This window comes from Sebastes umbrosus, chromosome 5 (assembly GCF_015220745.1).
Source record: "Sebastes umbrosus isolate fSebUmb1 chromosome 5, fSebUmb1.pri, whole genome shotgun sequence".
Classification (NCBI taxonomy): domain Eukaryota; kingdom Metazoa; phylum Chordata; class Actinopteri; order Perciformes; family Sebastidae; genus Sebastes; species Sebastes umbrosus.
Window position 1 is genome coordinate 38,216,075 of NC_051273.1, and position 16,975 is coordinate 38,233,049.

The 16,975-nt window shown below is 41.0% G+C and overlaps 2 protein-coding genes across 4 annotated transcripts; one reads left to right on the forward strand and one right to left on the reverse strand.

Moving 5' to 3' along the window:
- The first annotated feature begins 1,862 nt into the window (after positions 1 to 1,862).
- On the forward strand, positions 1,863 to 10,818 carry bcl6aa (BCL6A transcription repressor a). 3 transcript variants are annotated; one of them, XM_037770787.1, is made up of 9 exons: positions 1,863 to 1,970; positions 6,018 to 6,189; positions 6,288 to 6,509; positions 6,601 to 7,557; positions 7,844 to 8,025; positions 8,115 to 8,282; positions 8,370 to 8,500; positions 8,809 to 8,946; positions 9,509 to 10,818. In XM_037770787.1, the coding sequence occupies exons 1-9, from the start codon at positions 1,886 to 1,888 to the stop codon at positions 9,650 to 9,652; spliced, it is 2,199 nt and encodes a 732-aa protein (XP_037626715.1). In that variant the 5' UTR covers positions 1,863 to 1,885; the 3' UTR covers positions 9,653 to 10,818. The 3 variants fall into 3 exon arrangements, with proteins under 3 accessions (XP_037626715.1, XP_037626716.1, XP_037626718.1); XM_037770788.1 differs by lacking the exon at positions 1,863 to 1,970 and adding an exon at positions 3,593 to 3,708; XM_037770790.1 differs by lacking the exon at positions 1,863 to 1,970 and adding an exon at positions 3,728 to 5,876.
- A 3,239-nt stretch (positions 10,819 to 14,057) lies between these two features.
- smx5 lies at positions 14,058 to 16,622 on the reverse strand. Its single transcript, XM_037770973.1, has 5 exons — positions 16,481 to 16,622; positions 16,225 to 16,292; positions 15,860 to 15,890; positions 15,695 to 15,754; positions 14,058 to 14,777 (listed from the first exon to the last, which is right to left on the reverse strand). Exons 1-5 carry the CDS (start codon positions 16,586 to 16,588, stop codon positions 14,652 to 14,654), a joined length of 393 nt encoding a protein of 130 aa, XP_037626901.1. The 5' UTR covers positions 16,589 to 16,622; the 3' UTR covers positions 14,058 to 14,651.
- Between the last annotated feature and the right edge of the window lie 353 nt (positions 16,623 to 16,975).

Genomic DNA, 16,975 nt, shown 5'->3' on the forward strand with positions numbered 1-16,975 from the left:
ACCTCCGGGCCTCGGGCTTTTGTCAGTGGGCATTTCTATTCAATGACCTATCATGCACCAAGTGTAGGCAATGATACGGCTTAGAGATGTTTTCACACTGTGTCAGAACTGTACAAGCTTCTTTTTTTTGTATAATGTGCAGCTGTTACTGGCCGGGGCCGACTTGAATCACTGTCACAACCTGCTTTGGCTGGGATTGTTTCTGAACAACGTGCCGCCTGCACAAAGAGACCAAGACCCTAACGTCATGACCCGTTGTTTAATTATGCAGCCTGAATGGAGATCAAGGATTAACCGATACACTGTTCATAATGTGACAATGTGCCCTGTCAGTTTAGACAGATTGATATTGATCTGCTACCCTGCTCTCTTCCTCTGTCCTCTCTAAGTGGGTCATTGATTTTTGCTAGGAATTGGTTGAGTAAAAGTTTGCCAAGGATTTGCAGTAATTATCTCCTCCTTCTATAGCCGGGCACAGCATGGGGCCTTGGTAAATTACACATCTCTCTCCTAACTCCTGGATGGTTTATGGCCGTGCATTATGCATAACTGTGCCGGAGCGCCTTAAACATCCCCCAAGTGGATTGAAATAAAGTTGACGCTGCTCTTTGTTTGGAGCTTTATTTGGCAGTGCTGAATCTGGAGGTTGCTGTGAAAGCGTGCGTCTTAATTATTTTGGAGAAGTTTTTTTTTCTACACCCCCCCCCCCAAATGGTTTGTAAACACCTGGAGTGTTTTTAGTGGGATGCCGGATCCAGATGGGCGGATGCTCGGGCAATCCACAGGGAACTGTGGGGTACATTATAGTGGAGTGTGGTGGCGTCACTTAAAGGGTTAAACAAAAAGAAAAGAAAGGTGACAGTCTGTTGTACCCTGACTACTCTAATGTCTCTGATGTTAATTAAACCTCATGTCACCACCACTGTGTTATGACACTGGTATCAAGTATATATTTTTTAAATGTCTCTCAAAAAAGTGTCTTGTGGAAAATGAGAGAAACATTTTAATCAAGATAAATAATAATTTAAAATAAAAAAAATATTTTACATGAGAATCAAGATCATCTAAATATATATAAAATTAATTTTACACTTCCCTATTCATCTTCATCAAAACAAAACTATGATATCATGAGAGAGTTACAACATATCCCTCAAAGACTTGATAAAATATATAATAATCAATAGGTGTGGAGGTATTTAAAGTCACAAATGTGGATATTTACCAAAATAAAATACAAATACAGATGACAATGCTATATGTTCGAACATTGGAACATTGGATGTGCTGTTATTATTAAGAACACTGATAAGAGCTCATATTTCAATATTTGTTTGATCTTTACAATGACATGAATATTATACGGAAGCCCTGAAACGCAAGCGAGAACTTTTTTTTTTGGTGATCCGATTTCTAAGTCTGATCTTAATTGTTTTCTCTCCATTGTTTATGACTTAAGAACAAACATATTTTTCCATGATAATCTTTCTAAGTTACTTTTTTCCTGTGTGAAAACAAGTGATTTTTTTTTATTATTAAGATTATCTGATAAAACATTATTTTTCACATGTTCTTAAATCATAAACACAGGAGACAAAATAATTTAGATCAGACTTAGAAAATGGATCACCTGAAAAAAAAAGTATTGCTTGCCTTTCAGGGCTTCCGTAACATCAACTTAATCATTACACTATTTAATTGATATAGTGCCACCAGAGCTTTTAAATCTAACCAGAGATTCTGTGTGTAACATTACAACTACTGAAGATAAATTATATATTTAGATACATAATTGAGTTTACACTTTCATTGTTGTACTGTAAACTAATATATCTTCTAATTAATTGTGTAAACTTGTCTTTGTCGTGTCCTGTCAGCTCAGCAAATGCTCCTTCTGTGCCAAGGGCTGAACGGAATGAGAAAAGACGGGGAATCCGCGGTCTGGAATCACCACAAACAAAGTTTCCACGGTGAGTCACTGACAGTAAATACTTCCCCACAACTCATGAAATTAATACACTTTTCAGATGCTGTCACACAGTATACACATCCCCTAACCAGACACCATAAACCATCTACGAACTGGTAAAAGACATGCAAATTCACACCATTTCTCAGCTCCGTGCAGGGAAGAAAGTTCAACTTTCTCTTCCGTGCCAAAAGACTGGCTGGTGCTGCTTTTCAAACTCAAAGAGCATGGAGTATAAAACACAACACTAGTAAGCTGAAAAGTATAAAAAAGACTCTGTTTATTCTCACCCAACTCTGAGAAATGATGCAACAGGGAGTACACATGCCTTAAATTAAATGGGGGGGGGGGGGGGGGGAACAAAATCACAGCAATGCATTCAATTAATTTTCCAGGAAACTTTCACTTTGCATTTCAATGAGTTATGTTTTTGTTGTAAGTGGACACATTATCTGACATGGGCAATTTCACAGGCATCATACTCTTTCAATAAAAGGAAGCAGAAAACATTTAAAAAGACACAACAAGAGGTTCAAGTCTGTCTAAAACCTGTGATTTTAAGAGGGTAGAGCCTGCTGATGAGTCCAGTTGAGTTATACATAAAGCACCATGACATTAAATTTCGCAATATGTATAATAGATCTCATGGCATTTTAAACATTAATACCCTAAACATCAAACCCATATGCCTGATTCTGCCTTGATTGCATTAAATTTCTATGCACGCTATCCTTTGCTCATGCTTTTAGATTTGTGATGCGTTCACTTTCATGCAACAAGTTTTCTATGTAATCACAAAGTTATTACAGGACCGCAGATCGCACCTACAATTAGTCCAAATCTTAATGTCTGAAAAAAAAAACAGTGTCTTTAACCCGATAGCGGTAATAAGGCGAATGTATGACACCGTTATATGCGCTGATTAGGATGTAAAACTGGAGCCAACAATCCCACCATGCACTGACATCGAACCATTTAACAATCCCATCCACACGCACACGCTCAGCTGACTGCCTATAGACTTAATAATAAAGAATAATAAATCTATTAAAGCTTTCCTTTTTCAACAAACCCCCCGATGGTGACTCGCAGCGTTCTCCGTCTATGAAGTCAGTATGTAGTCAGTCAGCGGAGCTGCAGCAACTCTGCCTTTAAAAAAGCAATTCTGCATGAGAAGAACAGCACGCGCCTGTCACATCGACCTGTCCGCGTGGGCCTAATTAAGATGTGTGTGCGTGTGTGTGTGTGTGTGTGCTGTAGGCTGCATGTACACGGAGGGTCGGTCTGTGTGTATAATGCGCTGAGCGGCAGCGGGACGATACATTGCTGAAATGATGGAATATAAATTAGTTCGGAGAATTTCGGGGGCTGGGTTTAAGCAGCTCGTGACGTCGCCGACTCGACGTCCTGTGACTGCGGATTCAACCAAAAGCAGGGGGGTTTGGTTAACTATAAAACTATTTCCTGCGTTATTTTACCAAATAATTCACATTTTTCTTCTCATTTAAACATTTTGTTTAAGCAGAGTTTACTGTAAAAATCATTAAGTGCAATACGCGTTAGAAATACCGCTTTGGAAAGTATTTGTTTTCACCACAAGCGAAAAAAAACGTCACACCCCCGCCACGCGAAAGTGGTACGGTCTCGGGCTCAAATTCCGAGAATTGAGCTCGTCTGATTCTTAGAACTGGGCTTCTTAGAAGTGGTGATGCAAGAAGTTTCTAGGAAAGCGCTACCAGGTGATTTTTTAAATTCCTTTTTTCCTCTAATTTGGCGCGAAGTTGTTATCTACTGTGTGTTGCTGGTGTTTTAGAAGAGCTATTTGTCCATTTGTGCTGTTTGGGTGTTAGTGAAGCCGGGACTGTGTGTGATGCCGGGACAGTGTGTGTCTGGGACTGGGACTGGGTCTGCTGGCGCGCAGTCGAAACTCTGAAGTGGCTCTAGTAGTGACAGGCAGCGCGCGGCTCTCTTGACAGATCGACTGCACTGCACTGCTGGTTGCGTTTGAGGCAGTGGGACAGACGGCTAGTCTCCCTCCACTCGCTGGAGCTCCCAGTGCCGCACTGACACACAGTCATGTTGTAGAGCTGTAATTACGCTCGTTTTAGAGCGAGGGAAATTCTGATTTTGAGCTCTGTGAAGGCTACCCAGAGCCGGGTCCATGGTTCTACCCATGGTTCTCGTGTTAACAGAGCCAGCAGCGCAGCAGCGCAGCCTCTCATGTTAAAGCGCTCTGATTTCATGCTACTTTGTGCAACGTTCAAGTGTCAACACAGTGTGGTGGTGGCGTCGGCGGCTCGTGCGCGCTGTCAGACCAACTTTGCTGGCAGCATGGTACCCTCAGGTTCACCGTGTCTTTATGGCAGCATGGTGGCTTCACGTTCACCGTGTCTTTACTCCGCTCCGACGGTTAATGGAGCGCAAAAGGCGGCGCCGAACGAGCCCCTGTGTTACCGTAACATTGTAGCGGAAACATTAGTGCTGAAGGGTGTGTGTGCGTGTGCGTGTGTTTCCACGGTAGAGGCTACAAGACACGTCGTCGCACTAAGTTGTGTTTCCACTGTCTCCACTCCGCTGCATGCTGAGCTCCAGAGCTGCTGCCACCGAGTGTGAAGGTGTTACTGAGATGCGTTCAGAGTTGCTGCAAAGTGTTGCCTTATTTCTGTCACGGAGTTTCGGTTAGACAGTTACAGTTCGACTGTTTAGGCCCATCAAATAACCTGAAAACAAGAGAGATATTGAGGAGCTACTATTTGGGCTGACAAAAATGTGTGTGCTGTCATTTGAATGAGCTACTACTCTGATAGGCGCCGGCAGATTGACTGAAGTTAGTCCATAGAGTTGCTGAGTGAACATGTAGTTAATTGTTGCTTCAAACATCAGGCCACTGCTTGTTAGTCTCCGGCTGCAGGTCTTAACTCAGTCAAATCACTACCGGCTGATCACAGCACATCAGCCTATTTAGGCTGCGTTCTGTTCTGCTTCTATTTTCGGACGTGTCCAGTTACAGACTCGAATCTTCACATTGAGTTGCGGATACTGTCATAAATCAGCGTGCTTGTTATGAAGCTGCTTTGAGTTAATTAAATAATAGTTTTCACTCCCTTAAAGTGCCTGAAAAGACCTATTATTGGCAAAGGAAAGAGAAGGTAGCGCTGCTGGTCTCAGGTCGGATCCCAGCAAACAGCAAACAGGGACAACTGTTGTCATTCTAATAAACTGCCAGCTGCATCGGCTTATTAGGAACATTCAATCACGGTGAAGGACATCTTGCGGTTGAAATTTAAATTCATAGTTATTTGTTTGACAAAAAAGTTTTCAGAAATAAACGAGCTGAAAATGACTGAATTTACTGTTCTTATTTTATTATCAGCTTATTCATAGTGAGAATCCGACGAAGAAGAGGAAGAAAGAAGAAGAAGAAGAAAAAACTTTTCTCCGCTAGAATGAATTCAGAGAAATAAGTAGACACGGCTACTAATGCTCTTTTTGATAAGTGATTAATAAAACCGCTAAATAAAAAATATTTAAAATAATACTCAGGGCATCTATTGTTTTTTTCTACTTAAATAAGTGCTATTTTTATTTGATTAAAATCGACGGAGTCATTATTTTTGTTATTTCCGAAAGAAAAATAAATAAATAAATGTTAAAATGTATAATATTATATGATGAATACTTTTTCATGCTCCGCTCTGTTAGAATCATGTGATACATTTTTCCCTTCATCTTCATTTGTTTTATTAACTTGTCAGCCAGTGGTTCAGAGAGAGAGAAAGTGAGGGGGAGAGAGATGACTCCAAAGGCTGAAATTTAAATGTCTTGACAGTGTTTATTTAATAAATGGCGCCTCCTTCTGGAGGAACGCTGTATCTGTTTCTTCATCTGCCACACATATGAAGACCTGGTGAGGATCATAAATAATTTCAGCCCAATGAATTAACTTAAAGATTGCCTCTACTCCGGCGTTGATACAGAGGGGTGAATTGTGGTGTTGACTCACCAGGGCACTATTTTTCATGAAATAAACTTTTTTTTCTTTTTGCAGAACTTGACAAAATGGCTTGCGCAGCAGACAGCTGCATACAATTCACGCGCCATGCAAGTGACGTCCTGCTCAACCTGAATCGACTGCGGAGCAGAGATATTCTCACGGACGTCACTATCTTGGTTAACAGGCAGCAGTTTCGTGCACACAAGACTGTTCTCATGGCTTGCAGGTGTGTGTTCTAATCAGGCCAGGTTATATTTCTCCCACAGTTTAAAGATGAAGCGACTGACCTTTGTCTGTGTTTCTTTCTCTTTCTCATGGCTGCAGTGGGCTGTTTTACAGCATCTTTACTGACTCCCACAAGTGCAACCTTAACGCCATCAGTCTGGACCCAAAGGTGGACCCAGAGGGCTTCGCCATCCTGCTGGAGTTCATGTACACGTCCCGTCTCACGCTAAAGGAGAGTCTGATCATGGCGATCATGAACACGGCCATCTACCTGCAGATGGACCATGTTGTGGACACCTGCCACAGATTCATCAAATCCAGGTTGGCAGAACGGGGTTCCATTACATCGGTCAGATTCATCACGATCAGCATCTGTCGTGGTTTTGTTACCTTCTCTGTTTTCTTTCCGCAGTGATCCATCTGCCAAGCTGCCCAGAGATGAGTTCCTGGTCAGTCCCTTGGTGTTACCTCAGGATGTCCATGCTTACCGGCCCCATGATGTTGTTGACAGTTTGCACAGCCGCGTAGCTCCGTTCAGGGACGGGAGACCCTACGGCTCCAACATGTTCAACGGGGTCAGCACCCCCAGCAACTACCATCTCTACGGGCAGTTTCCCATGCCAGGATTCCCTTTCCCTCTCTGCAAGCTGACTGATGCCAAAAATGCTTTTGCTGACCTCTCTAAGAGTGCTATCCACCACAAGCATTGTTCTCCGCATGACGGCGCCAACATCATCAGGGCAGAATACACCAGGGCGGTTGGCACCAGCTCCTCCAGCATTATTCACTCCACCACCTACGCTTCCAGGGAGGCAGGGCGAGACGATGAGATGCGGAAGGAAAGCCACGAGGGGGTCAGCCAGTCCATCGCTCTCGGCGCGAGGAAGCGCGCGTTTCCTGCGCTGGCCCTCGAGCACCAGAGAGACTCTGGGAAAGATCACGCTCCTCAGGCGGAGGAAGACCTGATCCACCACCACTACCCGCTGGGAATCTCCTCGGCCGGACGCAAGAGCCTCATGAGCAGCCCGCAGAGCCCCCTCAAATCAGACTGCCAGCCCAACTCCCCAACGGAGTCCAGCAGTAGCAAAAACGCCGGCCTCTCTTCCCAAGCCGCCGCGGCGCAAGCCCCGCAAGGCACGCAGGACCCCAAGTCTCGCAACTGGAAGAAGTACAAGTTCATCGTGCTGAATCAGAGCGCCAAGGAAGAGGAGTCGGGGCTGCTCCGTTCGCCTCAGCGCCTCGGCCTGCAGCCCTACCTCCATCCTAGTGACTCGGAGAACCTCGACCCGCAAACCACGAGCAAGAGCAGTGATCACAGCGAGGACCTACCCGTGCCCCAGGCCAGTCGTCTCAACAACATCATTAACAGGTGAGGCTTTTTCAGATACACAGCTGCTTATTTTTGCAAAAAGAAAATGTCAAATTGACATGTGAATCAATTTGAATGACGTCCTGGGCGAAGATTTCATATGAGCCAATGTTTTTTAAATACTTTTGTTTTCTGTAATCCAGTTTACTGTTCTGGATTTTGGACATTCACCAGGATCATTTTAGAAACTTTATCTGGAATCACATTTGATTTAAAATATTAGTTTACGTCTGATTAGAAGTGTGTGTTTTACGTCTGACTCAAAGTATTTGTTTTGTGTCTATAGTGCACTGGAGGGGTCGCTGAGGAACGGTGACAGCCACCCTCCGCACTACTTGAGCCGCCTGAACTGCTCATCCTGCGGCACACCGTCCCCACAGCACTCAGAAGTGTGTCCCAACACCTCCAGGTCCCGTCTAGCAGAGGACATGGCAGAGCTGCACTCGGAATACTCAGACTCCAGTTGTGGTGAGTTTAGGACGGATATTAAATGTCAGTAACAAATCAAAAATCATTATGTATTATTTATGACTTTAACGATGATTTCTCACGAACAGAAAACGGCACATTCTTCTGTAACGAATGTGACTCCAAGTTCGCTGAAGACGAAGCGCTGAAACAACACATGCTCCAAGTGCACAGCGACAAGCCATACAAGTGCGACCGCTGCCAGGCTGCTTTCCGCTACAAGGGCAACCTCGCAAGCCACAAGACCGTCCACACGGGTACGTCAGAGATCTATCTATAGTCTGTCGAGTCTCGGCTCCTTCGCTGCTGAATTCTAACGTTCTTTTCTTCTATTTCCTTCTCAGGAGAGAAGCCGTATCGCTGTAATATCTGTGGTGCTCAGTTTAACAGACCAGCTAACCTCAAGACTCACACTCGCATCCACTCAGGAGAGAAGCCATACAAATGTGAGACGTGCGGAGCTCGTTTTGTACAGGTAATAACACCCGTGCATATCAAACATTTTCCCTCTCTATTGTATAGTTTAATAGCACCAATACTCATCTCTGAACTGCAACTAAGGGTGGGTATAGTAATTTTCAGCTTAACACAAGCACCCATAATTACAGGGAAGAACATCCTTAAGGGTGTTTTGGCTTTGACACAGTGGATACGTGTGCTGTCTGTAAAGTGCCATCAAAGTGTGTCTGTGTAGAAGAACTCGATGATACTTTGCATAGATGCTGTTTCCATCAGTCAGTGATTCAAGCTGTTTTTTGTTTTTTTGTTTTGTTCGTGTTTCAGGTCGCTCATCTCCGCGCACATGTGCTGATCCACACAGGCGAGAAGCCCTATCCATGTGAGATCTGTGGAACGCGCTTCCGACACCTGCAGACCCTGAAGAGCCACCTGCGCATACACACGGGAGAGAAGCCCTACCATGTAGGTTGATACGCTGTATTTCCCCTCTTAAAGTTACAAAATCATACAATTATTAGGGATGCACAGATACCAATACCGGATCGGATATCGGGCCGATACTGACTCAAATAGCTGGATAGGATATTGGTGACAATGGGGCCAATCTATTAAATTCAATTCTATGTTTATATACTTTATACATTATATACTGTAATTTTAATTCCTGTTAAAATTTTGACCAATTTGTTGCTGCATTAAAAAGGTTTACACTTGAATTGTTATTCCTTTTAATTTTGAAATTAATATCTACATTTTGTTTTACAAAGTTAGGAAAGTGATATTTAAGTCCAGCCTAATGTTGCCGTACACATTAAAGCATGATCCCATTCACTTCCACACAGTGAGGCATACAGCTTATTAATTAAACACTGGTATCGGATCGGTACTCGGTATCGGCTGATAACCAAAGCCCAGCTACCAGTATCGGGACTGAATTAAGACTAAAATTAACAACATTTAATAAACACAACAATAATAACTTCACAAAACGCCCTAAAATAACATTGCCTCTTTCCTTTTCCAGTGTGAGAAATGCAACCTGCACTTCCGTCACAAGAGTCAGCTGCGGCTGCACCTTCGACAGAAGCACGGCGCCATCACCAACACAAAGATCCAGTACCGCATGTCGACGGCGGACATGCCCACTGACTTGACGAAGGCGTGCTGAGCTGGGAGAACGGTTTTAACGGAGGCAATCTTGACCTTGGCATTTAAAAGACCCCAACTTGTACAATCATCCAAAATTGTAGTGCCACACTGTGTTCATTAGACAAATTGGCTGTGTATGCCATTCTAAACGGGTTTCCACTACATGTGAACGTAGAGCCACTTACGGCGTCTTAGTCACTTTATTGTTTCTATATAGATATGAATATATATATATATGTATGTTGGGAGTGTTTCTAAGCTTTGAAGGTACGTATATAAAGCTTTATTTTGTTGAGAAGGATGGAATGTAAACTATCTGTTTTTTGAAAATACAGTATTTTATATCAGAGAACTTACTTTTCTGAAAGTATTGAAAATTTTGATCAACGGGTGGTACATATATTTTAAGATTTGCGGCTGTATAGAGCTGTCTATACATTTTTACGTAGATGTACGTACATGTTGCACCATGTCAAGTTGCCATATTCATGTGAAGAGGAGGAAAAAATGATTGGATTTAGTCTAAAACATATCAGATGACTGCTGCTGTCTGATGAGGTTATGCATGAGGTACCAGTTGTCGGTGCACATAAAGTAGGCAACTGCATAAATATTGTGACATATTGTGTAATTATTCTATCTGTGGGATTGCTCTCTGCTGGCAGAGCCAATCTTAAGTGTTGAGATGCATTTCAAGGTACGGCTTTGTTATGACCGAAAAAATATTTTGCTTTAAATGTATTTGTATAGATGTGACTTTTTTGTTTTTTATTTCCACAAGTGAAGGTTTACAGTTTTTGCTCATTGTTCTAGCTCCTACAGTAAAGTCGTGTACGTGTTGAGGTTTTTGTTTGTACATACACTGTGTATTCAATGTGCCTTTCTCTACGGTGTCTGAATCCCTCCCCGTTCAGCCCAGCTCCATTAAGGTACAACTCAAGGACAATACTTGTCCTATACCCCCCCCCCCCCCCCCCCCCCCCCCACCTCCCTTCCTTTCAGTGTGTGTGAGATGGTATGTATATATTTTTAAATGCTTGTCACCAACCTTAAAACATGCAACTTCATCATTGTAAATCTTCAGGACTTGTTTTTGGATTGGGCTTTTTTAACTGCATTAAACTTATTGTACAATGTTATAGATGTATGAATGTAAAATAAAGGTATTGGATTTCTATGTATTAACACCAGACTGAGTTTGTCATATTACAGTGAGAAAAGATGCTGGATATACAGGCTCACAGTTTGAACATGTTTCTAGAAATATTGTTAGATGGCTACAATAAAAACGACAGGACTTTTGTAGATCAAATACAACACAATATAAAACTCTTAAATAAACAGTTATACAAGTTCCAAACTTGTTTGACCTGCAGGTACGTTCAACCTTTACCGAATTTTAGTCTTAATCTTAGGGATGCACTGATCCAACTCTTTCAGTCCCTATACTGGTAGCTGGGATTTGGGTATCGGCCGATACCGAGTACCGATCCGATATCAGTGTTTCATTAATCAGCTGTATGCCTCACTGTGTGGAAGTGACTGGGATCATTCTGTTATGTGTAAGGCAACATGGAGGCTGGACTTAAACATTTGTAAAACACAATGTAACAGATAAATACATACATATTTACTGAATTGATATTTATTATTGAAATGATAAATTGTAAATTTGCAACTTGGTAAAAAATCTTCAAAATTATCAGGAATTATAATTCTAGTGTAAACCTTTTTAATGCAGCAACAAATTGGTCAAAACTTAAAAAAGAATGTAAATTTCAGTATATAATGTATAAAGTATATAAACATAGAATTGAATTGAATAGATCTCCGATATCTGATCCAGCTATTTGAGTCAGTATCAGTCTGATATCTGATCCGATATCGGTATCTGTGCATCACTACTTAATCTCACTGTATCCACAAAATACTTTTATTATACATAGCAAATAAAAAAAGAGATGTTCTGCAAAATAAAGTACAAATATAGCTGGACCTCTCCTGTCCTGACCAACACTGAATCCCAGGAAAGAACTGCCTCCTCTCAAAATCCACATCTGTCACATACTCATCTCTTCGCTTGTGAAAACTGCTGTAAATACTGCAGTAACAGGACGAGCCAGTTACTTCTCAGCTTCACTCTTTATGCTGGGAGAATAGAACTTTTTACAGTTTCTGCTCATATTTTTCAGCTTGTACTTACAATCCACAAAACCGCTGATAAAGGTTACTCCCACCGACAAGCCATCCACCTAGGGCTGCAACTGAAGTTGATTTTCATTGTTGATTATTTTCACGATGAATCAATTAGTTGTTTGGTCTATAAAATGTCAGAAAATGTTGATCAGTGTTTCCCAAAGCCCAAGATGACGTCCTCAAATGTCTTGTTTTGTCCACAACTCAAAGATGTTCAGTTTACTGTCATAGAGGAGGAAAGAAACCAGAAAATATTCACATTTAAGAAGCTGGAATAAGAGCATTTTCACTTTTTTTCTTAAAAAATTACTCAAACTGATTATCAAAATATTTGAAGTTTAATGTAATAGTTGACAATTAATCCATTAATCGTTGCAGCTTACATCTACCACACCTTTACTCATCCTTAAGATCAAAACTAGGCAAGACGATGTAACTTTGGCTCAATAACAGCCACTCAAAGGGTAATGGTAGAACAGGAGCACAAGAAAAGAGGCTAAAGTCAGAGAACTGAGTCAGTAATATCAGATACACAACAATATCTATCTAAAGTGTGCTGACGTTAGCTAACAATAATAGTAGCTACTGGTCATACCTGACCATGTCAGGCTGTAGCAGCCAGATACCTGGGTGCATTGAAGTGAGCAACAGTGGGTTTTATTACTAATAAATTTGACTTTTGCTTTGTAAGAGGAAGAATGAGTTATTTCTTCTTCCAAAAGTTAAAACGTCTTGCTTAAAATGATCGTATGGGGAAACTGCAGTTGCAACATCTTCCAGTAGAAAGCTAAGATGAACCATTAACCCATTTGTGCCCAAAGAAAACATTTAGTATGATAAGGAAAGAAAATACCACATTTGTTCTGATTGGTCAAAAGTCTTGGTATGGACATGCTTTGGACAAGTATCTAACAGTACAACATTTTTAGATAATATGAAAAATTACACTTTTAATAATAATCAAAGTCATGATTTTTGAAAAATTATAAAAAAAATACTAAAATTGTGTTTATTAAATGTTTTCCAAATTAAACATATTTTTACACTGCATCTGTGTGCATATCAACTTGTTATGCGTTCATAGATACCAAATACTCGAGTGTGCTCCTTGTAGTTTCTGAGATACAGACATTTTCTTATCATACTATATCTAATCTCTGGCCACATGGGACTACTGTTTTTTCCTAAAATATAATGGAGTCTATTGCAAAGACAGTATCACATCATGTGCCCAAAGACTAGATATAGTATGAGAAGAAAAACTCACTTTTCAGTCAAACGGTTTGACCAATTTTTTAAGTTTTTTCACATAGAGAACACTTCCACCAAAGGATATTAAAAGTTTCAGTTGCAGGCACAAATGGGTTAAGATTATAACAAATTAATTATGCTTATATTGATTTTATGGATAAACCACATGTATTAAACTTCTATATCTGTCCTTCCCAAAGACTGGGTCAGGATCCACAGGTAATGTGCAATGTGAAATATGCAGAATTTCTTCCATGGTCTTTGATTTAACATTTATATCTGCAGTACACCTTTGAGCCACACGAGGGAGCCTGAGTGTGCAGCCTTCTCATAACGCTGAATCTAATATTGAGAGGGAATAAACGAGAGCTTGTTAACTCCACCTAGGTGCATTTATTTGGTCTCATTATAAAGTTTTTAACATTTATACTATATATGTTTTCAATAACACAAGCATGAAATGAAGTTGTGATTTATCAGATGTATCTCTCTTCTAAATGGCTGATTTATCTAATCAAGGTTATATAAAGTGATGCAGAAACAGCAGTAAAAATACTCAGGAATGTTCATTTACCCAATATTTCACTGTTCTCATGATTTATAGATAAAGCCTATTGTGAATTGGGTCGCGATTGTTTGTCACTTTTAAAAAGCAACTATTATGCGTTTGTGCTTTTTCCTTTAGTGTGTTATATAGTTTTTTTGTGCACGTAAAAGGTCTGCAAAGTTACAAAGCCCAAAGTCCAGGCCAAAGGGAGTTCCTCTCCCCCACAGAAACACCGCTCCTGAACTGCCTGAAATTCCTCGCTTGAAGTCCCGCCTTTCCTTCCGTAACATGGTGATGTCACCAAGTAACACATTTGCATAATACCTACCTAGCGGCTAGTTTGGCACGCCCTCAAACAATGCTAGATGGAGCGGAGTCAGAAGAGTTCGGTTCGGTTGACCAATCACAACAGAGTGGGCTAGCTGACCAATCAGAGCAGACTGGGCTTTTATTTCCCATAAATGCGGTCATTTACAAAAAATACTTTCTTCCATGATCACAATTCATGGCAATAAAGTTTTCTTTTCAGTTTCTCCAATAATAACTTTAAAGGCCAAAGTTAAAATCTAAAAACACTTTAAACTGAAAAATTACAAAAACATCCCTATAAATGACAATAACATGATCAACTAGTAAATAAAATAGCCTTTTATTTTGTAGCATAAAAAACAAAAAACAAAGTCATAATAATGTTTAAAGGTAAGCAACAACAGATCTTTACCTCTAATGGGCTCAAAATTGAATTTAGTTAGATTTCTTTTAAACTAAACAAAAGACAGTATCAAATGAGGCCTCCTCTATGGCCTGTGAGGTGAAGATCATTTCAATAATTACTGTTTTGCAAATTATTGATCTCTAATGTCAGGAATGCAATTAAGTTCTCTGTGAAAGTACAGGAACATGACCAATGCTGCTTAATTACAAGAGCTGCACAAACCGTATCATCTTTAAATGAACTTAACTCAAAACTACTCATTTTTCACTGTCACAACCTCCCCCCCCCCCCCCCCATCCTTCAGGTGGATCATTGCTTCTGCTGCATCGCTTCTTTCCGTGCAGCGTCCTGCAGGAGCTGCGTGTCCACTTCATCTGCAGGCAGCTGAACGTACCGGACCACAGATCCACGGATGAAACAGTTTTTCACAGACAGCTGGGGCAAATTGAAACAAGACATTGCAGAGTTTGAAGATAATCGTCATTCAAGGTGTCAGAGATGCTGGAAATCAGCTTTAAGCAATGCACAATCTGTCCCATAATATTTTAGCAGATAGTTGCGTTTTTGAGATTATTTTTCCCCATCATTTTTTTCTGACCTCATTAAACCTAAAATGTATAAAAGTATTGAAGTGCTAACTCTTTACTTTGCCACAAACTCAGCTTGCACATTTGATGAAGGTGCAACTTGCGGAAATGACCACAAAGTATTGTTATTACACCAAGTAAGGACGTATTTCAAATAAATTCCTTAAAAACATAAAACAAATTATTTTTGTATATAGTAATATATTCATTTTGCATGGATTCCATTATTACATACATAAAGGACCTCTGCGTCTGTGTCTGAGAGTCCGTTAGTTTCCGATGTATCCTCACATGCACCTGTGCGGGGACTCGCTTGTGCATGTATTTGGGATGTTAAAAAATCCATTGTCTTTAAGCAGGTTTTACAGCTAGAGTCTCTCAGACCCTAAACAAGAGCAATGCATTATTTTCTGTAGCAGACTTCTGAAACATCTTCATTTCAAAATCATAATTATAAGCAATTCTCATAAAAGTTGGGATAAGTCATAAGTCAGCAAAAAGGGGAATGATTTATTTTCACTATAATTCCATCCATAAGTAACACAATAACAGAATGTAGGACTATTTTGGTCATGGCTTTCATACACTTTCTGTAATAAACATTAAAAGCAAAAATGCTCTCAGATGGGGACCCTGGGACAAAACCTTTTCAAATGGGGGTCCGTGGTCTAACTTGTGCCAGATTAAGGGTCCTTGATGAGAACGAGTTCTTGTCCTAAAAGCTGAAAGGACACTGATTGACAGGTGCCAGACAGCTGAACTTACCATGTGTGGATATTTCTCTGGATCAGTGACGCTGATGTCTGTGAGTTTAATATTCAGGTACTGAAACACACAAGCAGAGAAGGATTCCAAGTCAGAACTGGGCAGTCAGATAGAAAATGTAACAGCTTTGATTCAATTTAAGGAAAATAGAATATCATGTCCAACCTGGTCAACAGAATGAAGTGTTCCGCAGATGCTGAAAAGAGAGATGTTAGGATACAGATTAGTACGTCCCATCTTCACATTAGAAACATGTTGGACCAAAGTGGAGGTGAATGCATCATTCAGCTGCTTTACAACAGAACCAAAACACCTCGTACTGGAATGGATTACAATCCTAAACAGCTCCACTGCAAACAGCTGGAACAGGTTCCTACTACTGCTGCAGGGACGTGACATGAGAGCGGGTTTCTAATGGTACTGCTGGCTGTTGATGCTGTTGATGCGGGTTGACTGGCTGTTCATCCACAACTAAAACAACTCAGGTGACTAAATCAAACAAAGTGTGTTACGGCGTGATCACCACTAACCTCAGGTCGTTTTTGAGCTCCACCACCACATCCTTCCCCACCAGAGACTTGAAGAACGAGTAGAAGAGCTGGAGAACAGAAGGACATGATGACGCTACTGTTAGCTTAGCATCGGGCTAACGTCCACATAGCTAGCACATGAAAGCACGTGAAGCGATGCAGTGAAGTGGGACGACTTCAACGCCTCACTGACTCTTCAAATAGGACATTCCATGTAAACTGGAAACACATTCATACGTTCACATTGATTTCTTACCATTATTGCTGTTGCTTTCTTGTAGTTGTGCGTCTGGCGTTGATGACGTATCACTCTGCGTGCTATTACTGCGACGGAGCAGGGTGTAATGACTGAGCAGCTCCACATGGGGGCGCCAGATGTGCGCTCAGTGTTAACGAGTGACCATTCGACTTTAGTACCGGACAGGAGTTTATTGTAGCTTGTTTAGTGAAGGGTGGGACCATAGAGCATTATAGCATGATAGCATGACTGTGAAGTCAAACATACAGTATCTAATAGAGTCTCGAACTGTTTATCTGATATCCCTTATTCTAAAGAGTTCCTCAGGTCTGCTGGTAGAGACCTGCTGGGCTTGTCAACTCGTTTTTGGATTTGCAGACTGGAATATTGAAAAACAGCAGGAGGACACTGGATCTGGAGGCACAGGACCAAAAACTAAACAGGCTCAAAAGACTTTGGGATTTATTAGACTGCTTCTGAATCGTTTTGGCTTGTGACCCCTTAAAATGTGGC